At 41.2% G+C, this 12,431-nt stretch overlaps 1 protein-coding gene across 2 annotated transcripts in view; it reads right to left on the bottom strand.

Annotated features, from left to right (window-relative positions):
* Positions 1–12,431, bottom strand: part of Nr2c1 (nuclear receptor subfamily 2 group C member 1) — a 51,185-nt gene that overhangs the window by 35,590 nt on the left and 3,164 nt on the right. For both annotated transcript variants that reach the window (XM_040755019.1, XM_040755017.1), the window contains exons 2-5: positions 6,269–6,341; positions 2,939–3,133; positions 1,651–1,729; positions 279–458 (exon numbers count right to left, since the gene is read on the bottom strand). In XM_040755019.1, coding sequence (XP_040610953.1) covers positions 279–458; positions 1,651–1,729; positions 2,939–3,133; positions 6,269–6,322 — 508 coding nt within the window. In that variant the 5' untranslated portion in view covers positions 6,323–6,341. The remainder of the gene's footprint in view (positions 1–278; positions 459–1,650; positions 1,730–2,938; positions 3,134–6,268; positions 6,342–12,431) is intronic.

Genomic DNA, 12,431 nt, shown 5'->3' on the forward strand with positions numbered 1-12,431 from the left:
TAAATTTTAGAATGTAACATTGACAGTGCCACAGAGAACTTAGGAAAGACAACAAAATCACTAAAAATTCTATTATGCACATTAAAAATTTTAAATTCTGAGACAACTTACAAAAATCACTTGGACACTATGTGCCAACAGAAATTGTGCTTGTCACAGGAACATTAAAACATTTGTCTATTAGAGAATGAACACATAGAGATATACTCTGCTTTTAGTTGAGCAACTAAGAATGAAAAGGCCCTTTCTGCTCTTGGTGCCTTTGCCGCGGTACGTACAGTCCTGCTTCATTCCGAACGCGATGCACCGCTGCAGCCGGCAGTACTGACAGCGGTTTCTGTGGTGCTTGTTGATCACACAGTCTTTCGAGCCTCGACAGGAATATACCAGATTTTTTCGGATGCTTCTTTTAAAAAATCCTTTGCAGCCTTCACAAGTTATTGCCCCATAGTGACGTCCTAGAGATGAAATGTTTAAGAAAATACAAAATATACTATAGAAGTGAAATAAATCGGCTTTGTCTATTAAAATAACACCTAAAATGAAATTTTATGTGCTAGGCAAGCATTCTGTCACCAGTCTGCATCCTTGGCTATAATAGACACTTTAGTATGACAGCTCCAGAAAAATGGAAAGTGCTACCTAGTACTGGAATTAGAATAACCTCTTTGTTAGTTTCACTTTGAAAATGTCTAGGTCTAGAGAGATGCCTCAGTGGGAAGAGCACTTGCTACCTTTACAGAGGGTCCAGGATCAGTCCCTAGTGCCCCATCTGTAACTTTAGTTTAAGGATCTGACACCCTCTTTTGGCCACCAGAGGTAAAAGTGCACACAGTACACACAGAAACTGCTCATGCACTTATTACATTTTGATGAATTTGCTATTTCACCAATTATTTGTTTTGTATAACATTAACAAATTACACATACTTGAGGGAGAGTTCTAATGGAAGGTTTTACAATAAAATTTCAAAAAAAATTAACGAAAATAAACTGGGCCCTTGAACTCTGCCCCACTGACACCCGTGTATATGTATGAACAGACTTGAATGTGTACTTCTCACAGAAAGCTACGGTCAGAATTAAAGTGATCTATCACTGAACACTCAGACCCAACTGAGAACAGCCCACCCAGATCTTAGAGCCAAACTTCCCCAGCCGACCCCATCTGATCTCAGAAACTAACCACAGTCAGGCCTGGATCATTCCTGGATGGGAAAATAACTAAACCAGATATGTAGCACTCCAAATAAAGGGTGACCAAAGGATCTCCCACTTCAGCAATTCAACTTACTCTGAATCCCTAAAACAGGGTTTGGGGAAGTGTGTTAAAATAAATAACCCACATAATTTATTATTAAAGACCACAGCTCATTTTCCAATGATTCCTTTGGCAAATTTAATTTCTACATTTAAAACTTTGTGTGTTTACTTCCAAACAGTGAACCCAAAACAAATATTTTATGTCATTATAGATCAAATGAAATGACACTGAGCAAAAAGTATAAAATTAGAGAGAAAGGTAAAGTTCCATGTGCCACAAAGATGAAACATAAACGTCTTCTATTTATTTTTTAATTTTAGAGGGAACACAGTCTAGGAGCAATTACTTTAACAGTATAACATATACAGAATTACTTTTAACCTTACCTGATGCTTTGTCTCCACATACTACACAAAGGTCAAAAACCTTATTTGGTCCTTGGTCAGGAGAATTTTCTGTAAAGAGCTTTTAAAAGAAGAAAACCAACATTAATCAGCATCAGCTTCATGTTGTGGAAGATCACAGAGTCAGTCACTTCTCACTTGACAGAAATTACTCTTCAACTAACAACTATTGCTATGGATATAGCAGCTGAGCTAGTCTTCCGTCACACATAGAAAAAACAGTTCAGCATTATACAAGGCAAAAAACTATGAGTATCTTTTTCCTTGTTCCACAATAATCACAACAATTCCATCCAGAAACCTAAATGAGCAGGCCTTGATGACACACACCTTTGATCCTAGTGCTGTGAGGGGGGTGGGGAGGGCAGGTGGGTCTTTGTGAACTCAAGTCTATCCTGGTATACTCAGTTCTAGTTCAGCCAGGGCTATATAGGGAAACTCTTTCTCAAGAACAAAACCAAAACACCCAAATTCATCTGGTGGTTGAGAGCACTTACTGCTCTCGTAGGGAACACAGGTTCAGTTCCTAGCACCCACGTGAGATAGTTCACAACCAATTTGTATATCTAGTTCCAGGGAGTGATGCCTTCCTCTCACCTCCACAAGCACCTGCAGATATGTTACACACACACATCATCCTCAGGTATACACATAACATATAAAGTAAATAAATCTTTTTAAAAAATTCAACGCACAAATATACAAGTATTTTTAAATGTAAGCCACTTGTACACATTATTATTCATATATAAAATTATTTACATAGAAATATGTCTAATTATTCTAAAAGTTCTAAGACTTTCCATAACATTGTCATTGACATTTCAGAGCCTTTTCAAATGAAGTGACCTGGCAGAGCATATAATAAAGCTGGCATGATAGTACACCCTATCATTCCAGGCTAGGCGACAAGGATCTTTGAGTTAAAGCAGCCTGGGCTACACAGTGAGACCCTGGGTCAAACAAATGAGCCCTGCTGCCTCCAAACTTCAAAGTGACAGCATAAAAGTTATCAAAGTGATTAACTATAATTATGCAAATATGACTGCTATACAAAGAAAACCACATAACTGGCCATTATTGAGGCTAGGTGAGGTGGCCTTGGGTAAACTACTGAGCCTATGATAGTGTATAAAGAGCTCATCATTAGGTATAGCTATTAGGATGCTAGCAAGGAGTTCTAGTTTCTCCTTTCAGATTTACTTGCCCATTCATCTTTTGCTAGCTGTCTCCCTGTATAAGAAAACAGACGCTGTTCACTGTTACTTACCTGGAGGTGTGGTGTGGGCAGGTCAGGAGTTGCAAAGAACACCTGGTTGACACCTGCAGCATCTGGGGTGGTGAGGAACACTTTTCCTGGGGTGGAACCCTCAGCGTTTGCCAGGATGAACTGTTTGCCCTGTGTGCTATGGTCAAGGGCTGTCAGAATCTGGATTTTCTGTTCTGTCTGCTGCTCTGTAACAATCTGACACAACCATGGCACATTAGGAATCGATTCAACTCAATCATGTTTATTTGCTTTGAGACAGGTCTGGCTATGTGGCCAGGCTGGCCTTGAACTCACAGCCCACTGCCTCAGTCTCCCAAGGATCTGCTACCATACCAGGTTTTACTGTTCTTTAATAAATCAATTTTAACCTCAAAACAAAGCCAGAAAAGCCAGTTATATGCCTGTTAATTGGCAACTCTCCTAATGAAATTCTTGATAGAAAGCATGTGTGAATTTATTAAAAGTACTGCTGGGTGGTGGTGGGACACGCCTTTACTCCCTGCACTTGGGAGGCAGAGGCAGGCAGATCTGTGTTTGAGGCCAGCCTGGTCTACAGAGCGAGTTCCAGGACAACCAGGTCTCCACAGAGAAACCCTGTCTCAAAAAAACCACACTAAGTAAGTAAATGAATAATGTCCAGTAGCAAGCTTATTTGATTTTGATGATCACTATTCTGACTCCTTCCTTCTTTCACTACTTTAACTCAGCAAATCTCACCCTGGTGGTCACACCACCTTTGGCAAACCTCTATCTACAAAAATATTATGATTCCCAACAGTAGCAAAATTTCAGCTATGCAGGAGCAATAAAAATAATTGTATGGTTGTCTAATGTTCACTTAGCTTTTAGAAAAGAGAATTAAGAACAACATAAAAAATCTTTACCAAGTTTCTCATGGGCTAGAGTGGGGCAAAGCTGTGCCATCTTATGGAAGAGTCCCTGGTGACAGAAGGACATGTCTTACTAGATCTAGACTCACAGATACTGTCTGTAAACCAGAGGCTCGCAGGACAGAGGAGAGCATCTGGTGTACACCTGCGGGAGGCAGCTCGAGGACTCGGGCCGTATTCTGGAATAAAGTAAGTAACTGGGGACGGGGGGAGCATAATCAAATTTCCAAGGCAATTAAAAACCCTTTTACCCATTAAAAGATAATTTGTATATTATTCACTAATAGGAAATAATGTTTTATGAAAACTAAGTTTATTTCTCCACTAAACATGTAATAGTAAGAGTAGGGTTGTTTTACATTTCTGCGAACTCTTTTAATATCTGATTTAATAAAGTTGTCCATATCTGTTTCTTCATTTGGTCTATTAGAATATGTTGTTTTGGTTCAAATCTAAAAAGAAATCCCACGGTTGGGTGGTGGCAGCACATGCCTTTAATCCCAGCAGTAAGGAGGCAGAAGCAGGTGGATCTCTGTGAGTTCAAGGCCAGCCTGGTCTATATACAGATCAAGTTTCAGGAAACCCAGAGCTACACAGAGAGACCCTATCTTGAAAAACCAAAAAGAGAGAGAACAAGAACCAAGTCTCACATAGATAGTGTAGAAAGGAATGGAATATTTTAACAGCATAGTAAATTGTGGAAATTGTTCATTGATACCACACCAAAACATGATGAGTAGCTTTGCAAAAGTCAGCTGCAGTGTGGAATCAGCAATAATATTATGTACAAATGGAGAACACCTAGAACAGTGCAGGGGGAGCTTTGAAGAAACATACTTTGTCTTATGAAGTCATAAATACTTTAATCTTTTTTCTTAAAGTTAATCATCTTGTCCACCGCTATTTATACATACTCTGGCCTTGAACTCAACATCTTCCTGCCTCTGTCTCCGATAATCTGACAAGTCAGTATTTTTTATTGGTACTAATAACCAGAGGAAGATTTTATGTCTTCTAATTTTATTTATTTATTTTTGGTTTCTCAAGACAGGGTTTCTCTGTGACTTTGGAGGCTGTCCTGGAACTAGATCTTGTAGACCAGGCTGGTCTCGAACTCTCAGAGATCCGCCTGCCTCTGCCTCCAGAGTGCTGGGATTAAAGGCATGCAGCGCATACCACCACAGCCTGGCAGGAGATTTAATTTTTTTATCTCACTATCGTATTACTATTATCTTAAGACTTACTTATATGAGGTAGTTGAACATTATCAACCATGTTGTAGTATGGTTATGATACAACTTGACTTAACTATGGGGATATTTGTTTTGTGTTTTTAATACCAACTATCCCATCCTAGTTATTATTGTCCTATTATTAGTGTATATGTGGGCATGACTCTGTGTGTGTGTATGTGTGTGTATGTATGTGGAGGTCAGAGGACAACCCTGTGGAGTTGTTTCCCTTCCTTCCAACTTTCTGTGGGCACAGGGTTTGAACTCATGTTACCAGGTTTGCCCAGAAACTACCCCTATTTGCCAAGCCATCTCAAAGGTCTGGTCCAGTTATCATTATCAGACCTTAAACCACTCACCCTGTATCATACTGCAGATTTGTATGGGGCCTGCTTATTTTTATTAAGTTTTTTACATTTGTGTGAGCACATGTGTGTAGTATGTGTGTGCACACGCACATGTGTGTAAATGTACTCTATAGCATGCATGTGGAGTGAGAGGACACCTTCAAGAGTATTTTTTTCTCATCACCATACAGGTTCTAGCGATCGAACTCTGGTCATTAGACTTAGTGGCAAGCGCCTCTTTATGGATAAGCCATGTCCCTGGTCCCTGAGACTGGTTTTCATTGGGTGCTATTGTATAGCAGGGCCTGTATCTCTTTCTGGCAGTGAACAGATGCTAAGGAAGGTCACTAAGAAGGGGTAGTATTTGCTTTCTGAGGCTTCCTTCTGAGGCCTGATGCCCCAACAATAACCATGGCAGACATGATCAAAATAGTTCAAACTGAAGACTCAAAATGAACAGTGTCTATGGGAGTAATATGTCACAAACATTGAATAACACCCCCAAAACATAGCTACTTTTTGAAAAAAAAAAAAGGACACAGTCATTTAAGACTAGCCTCAGATTTCCTAACCCCCAAACAACGTTCTCTGATCAGATACACTCCCACTTAACTCTTTATTAGCTTTTCATTTTCTATTGCTATAAACATTTTGTATATGTGTGTTCCATGGCACCATATACATATAACCAAAGTACTTACCATACTCTACTGCAACTACTTAACTACTTCTCACTGCATAGAAAAGCTATCTGAAAGCTGGGTAATCTTTCACCCTGGTACTTCCAAAACCTAATACAGACATTTAGTATAAAGAATGAAAGTTTGGTAGTTCAGCAAATGAATTGTAAACTAGGCATACCTCACTCATCTGTTGTTCAATAATTTGATGTGCAATTTCTTCTATGGTCGCCATGATCTAATTGTTAAAATATCTGCCAAAGATTAAAAAAAAAGCTTTTTTTACAATTATACACATAATGTTTACTGAAGAATTTATATTATAGTGAAATTATTTGTTACCTAAGATTTTCTTTAAAATAATCCAGTTAAGATCATGGGGTGTTGTAAAACAAATTACATAAACCCAGAGATGAAAAAGCAAAGCAGCCAAGCCACTAGTTCTTACCTCTACCAAGCTGAAATGGCAATCCTGTCTCCACGAGTCCTCAGAGACAATGCTCTCCACGAATTCTCAGAGACAATGTTCTCCAGGAATTCTAGAGGCAAATGCTCTCCCTGTCTGGAAACTAAATCTCATGTGAGACTCTGTGCTTCTCCCTTTTATACCTCCCTAGTGCTGGGATTAAAGGCGTGATCTCTGGTATCCTTTTAGACTGATTCATTATTGTATTGCCCTAGGTGGCCTTGGACTCACAGAGATCCATCAGCCTGTCTCCTGAGATTAAAGGTGAATGCCACCACCGCCTGGTTTCTATGGCTGCTGGGAGTAAAGGTGTGTATCTGCATTGCCTTACCTCTATGGCCCTGACTAGCTTTGCATTTTTGAACCCCAGTGGATTTATTAGGTCACAAACAATATATCACCACAGGTGTGAGAGGGTTAGGGTTCTCAACCTTCTTAATGCTTTAATATAGCTTCTCACGTTGTGGTGACCCCAACCATAAAATTATTTCATTGCTACTTCATAACTGTAATTTTGCTTGTTGTGAGTCATAATGTAAGTATCCGATATTCAGGATACCTGATATACGACCCCCTGTGAAAGGGTCATTTAACCCCCTTCCCCGCAAAGGGTTGTGACACACAGGTTGCGAACCATTGGACTGGACAAAACAAGATTGTCTGTGTACTAGCAATATTGAACACATTGTCAGCTGATGAAGGTACATGCTGGGGGTTTGTGTAACTATTCTGTTTTTGTATACTCAGACATAGGGTTTTTTTTTTGTTTTTGGAGACAGGGTTTCTCTGTGGCTTTGGAGGCTGTCCTGGAACTCTCTCTTGTAGATCAGGCTGGTCTTGAACTCACAGAGATCCGCCTGCCTCTGCCTCCAGAGTGCTGGGATTAAAGGTGTGCACCACCACTGCCCAGCTCAGACATACCTGTTTTAAAAACGTGTTCTATCTGTGTGGGTGGATAAGGTGTCTCCTATAAGCCACATGCTTATAGGAAATCCTAGTGCCTAGAGCAGGTTGCTTGCTGTGAGCTAGTATTAGTCAGGGAGGTCTTGGAAGCCCACAGACAATACAGGCAATTGCCATGGTTGTTGGTTGTCCACAATAACTGGATGCTAAACCCCTAATGCTGAAGACACCAGACTAGTCAGGGATGTAAGAGAAATCAGGCTGGAAATGGGCTGGAAGCTTCTTCCCTGCTTAAAGGTGTTGTGCAGGCCGCTGGGGTATTGTTACCTATAATCTTACTTAGGTGTAGACTTTGCAATGTGACATTACTGACCTGATAATTAAAATGCCCCACCCCCGAGCTGGGACACACAACAGTGACAAGTCTGTTATGGCAGTAAGCAACTGCTCTCTTCTATGACTTGAAGCCTGCTTCTTCCCAGGAGGGAGTCCATGTTTAGTACTGTAAACACAGTATGAAGCCCAGGCTGGGAGGCCAGGCTATAACAAATAACATAGAGAGACCACCAGGACACTGCCAGTGTTCTAGCCCCCTGAACAAAGCTGTTTACTTTCCCTCGGGCCACCGAGAAGTCTTTCTTTTTTGGAGGGGGGTTTCTCTGTGAAACAGCCCTAGCTGATCTAGAACTAGCACTGTAGACCAGGCAGAGACCCACCTGCCCCTCTGCTGAGATTAAAGGCGTGTACCACCACCGCCCTTCAAAGTCTTTCTAAACCATAATTCCTCTATCTTCATGTAAACACAGTTAAACTGGAGAGAGTTCCATAGTAGAATGCTTGCCTAGAATGCCAGAAGAGGCCTGAGCTCAACTCCCAGAAACACAAAGCAGCAACTAATGACTTTATTATTGCCTTTTGGTAACTTCCGCTTCAATATGGACACCTACTAAGTGCTGTTCCTTTCTTGTTCTTGAGGACAGCCAAATTATAACCGTCTTGTCTTCAAGTATCTTGACCTCAAAGTCCAATTAGATTCATCTGATTGCAACTTCAAAATTTAAAGTTTTATTTGTGGGTGACCGTGTGCACACACGCATGTGTGGGGGCCAGAAGAGGACATGCGTGTCCTCCACCGTCACCACAGCTGTCTATTCCTTTGAAGAGGGTCTCTCCTTGAAGCTGGGGCTCACGTTTTCTTGGCTAAGCTAAGCAAGTCCTGGCCCCTGTCTGCCTGCAAGCCGTCTCTCCAGGGTCCACTTCACCATTTTGCAAAAGATCAAACAACCAGATTTCCTATTACCTGTCTTAGTATTCACCACAGCCTGGCTTCTACCTATGGGCTGTCGTTTGCTACGCTTCCCATTATAGCTGTCCAGACCCCTAATTCTTGCCGTTTCACCATGCTTCCCCATCCTCGATCACGGCTTTTCTCTTCACTCTGAATGTCACACAATCACTCATCATTATATGTGCTCAAGACTGCATAGAAAATGAGACAAAACCAGTATTCTTCTTCTTTACATTTTTATACTTTTTTATTATGTTCACCTACGTAGGTTTGTGCATGGGAATGAAGATGTCAGGGGAGGCCAGGTGTCACATACACCGAGGATGCAGTTACAGGCAGCACTGATCGGCCTACTGTGGGTTCTGGGAATTGGAACTTGGGTCCCCTGGGAAAGCAGCCAGTGAGTGCTCTTAACTGCTGAGCCATCTCTCCAGACTTATTTTTAAAAGTAGGGCCCCAGTCGGGCATTGGTGGCGCACGGCATTAATCCCAGCACTCGGGAGGCAGAGAGCGAGTTCCAGGACAGCCTCCAAAACAATACAGAGAAACCCTGTCTCGAAAAACACAAAACAAAACAAAACAAAAAGTAGGGTCCCAGGTAGCCCTGAATGGCTTTAAATTTGCTATGTAGCTGAGGATGACTATGAACTCCTAATCCTCCAGCTTCTACCTAAGTATAGGGATTACAGGCAAGTGCCAACATATTCTACAGATTGCTGATGGCTTAAACTATTCTACCTTCTGAGAGAAGTAAGTTGCCACTGTCTAGCAAAGATGTTAAATTGTTTACTTTCCACACTTGATTGAGGCTGAGTCAGAGTTTCAAGTTCATGGTCAGCCTGTTATAGAATGCTAGAATTTAGAGTTGTAATCCCCACTGTAATAGCTACTAAATGCATAGTTTATTGTACACCATCTTTATTGTTAATTTGAGGTGGCTTCTTCAGAAATAAGACCATCAACACCATCCCTCTCTCTGAGAAGTTACAGAGTCGATGTAAGTGAAAATATAGCCATGGCTGAAGGTCTTTAGCAGGCAATAACCTCCACTTAAGTTAGCAGAATGTAAGTGAGGGAGAGGACACAGAAAAAGACCGCTAAAGGAAGACTTGGAAAAGTCTCATAGAAGAGACAACTAAATTAGTCGCTGAAGGGTTCTGTATTTTTACTAGCCTGAGGAGAAAGCATGAGGATGCAGGCTGGAGAGAAGACTCAGTGGTTAAGAGCTACAGCTGCTTTTCCAGAGGTCCTGGGTTTGATTTCCCAGCACCCACCTCAAGGCTCACAATTGTCTGTAACCCCAGCTGCAAGGGATCCAACACCTTCTTCTGTCTTTGCAGTCATGAAGCATGAACATGGAACACAGATATTCATGCAGGCAAATACCCACACAGATTAAACAAAACTAAATTTCAAAAGCCTAAGGATGTACTCCCGTCACTACTACTGTCTTGATTTCTCATACAATCCCCTTGACATCCTCTCTTCATCCTTCCCACAGAAATGGTTGGATTAATAAAAAACCCTCAGTTTCTTAAACTATGGCTCTCTGTCCCATACAAGATCACATAAGGGTCACCACAAAGCTGGTAGCTGTAAAAGGTTTTTAAATGTGTAATGACCAAAAACTAACTTAAAATCAAATACATAGTAAACCCTAGCTATTGCTGACAGCACGGGTCGCCTGAGTTGTATGGAGCTACGTCACCGAGGCCTTTGTTTTGAACACAGAGTGTGTGCATTTCGTACTGTGCATGCTTTCTTAACCCGTGACACCATGAACTCTGTCCCAGATGCCTCAGCTCAGACTTCTGGGTGCTCTCAAGTTTCTTTCCCTGAAACAAACTTTCCTGTTCCTATAGAAACATAGCAGTTTAATTACATAAAACAAGTAATTATTCATAATTATTATAAAAAACATTTCCTACCATCTTTCTTCAGCATCTAATTATCAAATTAGTTCTGTGGTAGTTTGAATGGCCCCATAGGCTCTTATGTTTAAATACCTGGTTTCCAGTTGGTGGAATTGTTTAGGAAAGATCAGCAGATAGGATCTTGCTGGAGGTGTGTCCCAGAGGTGAGTTTTGAGGTTTTAAAAGCCCATGCAATCTCCAGTTAGTCCTCATGCATGCACAGTCTCTCTGCCTCCTGGTTGCTGTCTCAACATGTTAACTCTATTCCTGCCCCAGCACCATGCCATCAGGAAGTCATGAACTTTAGCCTCTGGAACCATGAACCCCCAAATTAAAAGCTGTTTTTGTTTTTCAAGACAGGGTTTCTCTGTGTAGTCCTGGCTGTTCTGGAACTCATTCTGTAGACCAGGCTTGCCTTCAACTCCAAGATGCCCCTACCTTTGCCTCCTGAGTGCTAGGATTAAAGGCGTGCACCACCACCACTGCCCAGCTAAATGAATTCATTTATAAACTGCCTTGGTCACGGAGGTTTGTCACAGCAATAGAAAAATAAGACAGACACTTTTGGATTGTATGAATTACAGTATGAGTTTTAAAAACTGCTATTGTGGGGTCGGGAGAGATGGCTCAGCAGTTACCAGTGTACTGTTCTTGCAGCAGACCAGGATCCAGCACTGTCAGGTAACTCACAACTACCTGTAACTCTAGCTCCAGAGATCTGACACCTTCTTATGGTCTCCACAGACACTAGCGCTATGTGTACTCCCCTCAATAGCTTATTGGTTTTTCAAGACAGAGCTTCTCTGTGTACAGCCCTGGCTGCTCTGGAACTCAATCTGTAGACCAGGCTGGTCTCAAACTCAGAGACCCCCTTGCCTCTGCTTCCTGAGTGCTGGAACTGAATGAGGGCTTGCACTACCATGTTCAGCCAATACAATATATTTTGAACAAGTTTTTCCCCCTCTCCCAATTCTTCCCCACCTCCCTAGATTTTTATTTTATCTTTAGATTGTTTACTATTTGTATTATTTTGTTTTTTTGAGACACAGTTACTCTGCATAACCCTGGCTGTCCTGGAACTCATTCTGTAGACCAGGCTGACCTTAAACTAAGAGATCTACCTGCCTCTGCCTCCCAAGTGCTGGGATTAAAGGTGTGGACCACCACCGCCCAGCTATAAACAGCATTTTAAAATTTTAATCACAAATACAAATTCATAAACTAAAGTTAAATATTATAAGCACTATTCATTTGTATTTTAGGACAACTGTTTTTCAGTTACAGATAATTGTTTAACTCTTCCCAGCCATGTTGTAGAATACCCAAATTGACAAAAAAAATAAATCATCTTTGCAATATACATTTATTTCTAATAATCATGATGATGTGTGACTAACAATCCTCCAGATTGATTTTTTTTTTTTTTGGTTTTTCGAGACAGGGTTTCTCTGTATTGTTTTGGAGGCTGTCCTGGAACTCGCTCTGTAGATAGACCAGACTGGCCTCGAACTCACAGAGATCCACCTGCCTCTGCCTCCTAAGTGCTGGAACTAAAGGCGTGCGCCACCAACGCCCGGCTCCCAGATTGATTTTTAATGAGGATTTGGCTGCAGAGAACAAGAAAGTAGTGGAGTTGACACTTGAATAAAACTATGCAACACTGCAATAAATCAAAAGAGTATTTTAAATGTTTCTTGAAATTCTAGATAAAGGGAGAAAAAAGCTCTGAGAAGTTGTTACTGTCAGTGAAAAGCATTTATTTGTATCCTACAGA

Source organism: Mesocricetus auratus, unplaced genomic scaffold (genome assembly GCF_017639785.1).
Source record: "Mesocricetus auratus isolate SY011 unplaced genomic scaffold, BCM_Maur_2.0 Super-Scaffold_100011, whole genome shotgun sequence".
NCBI classification, from domain to species: Eukaryota; Metazoa; Chordata; class Mammalia; order Rodentia; family Cricetidae; genus Mesocricetus; species Mesocricetus auratus.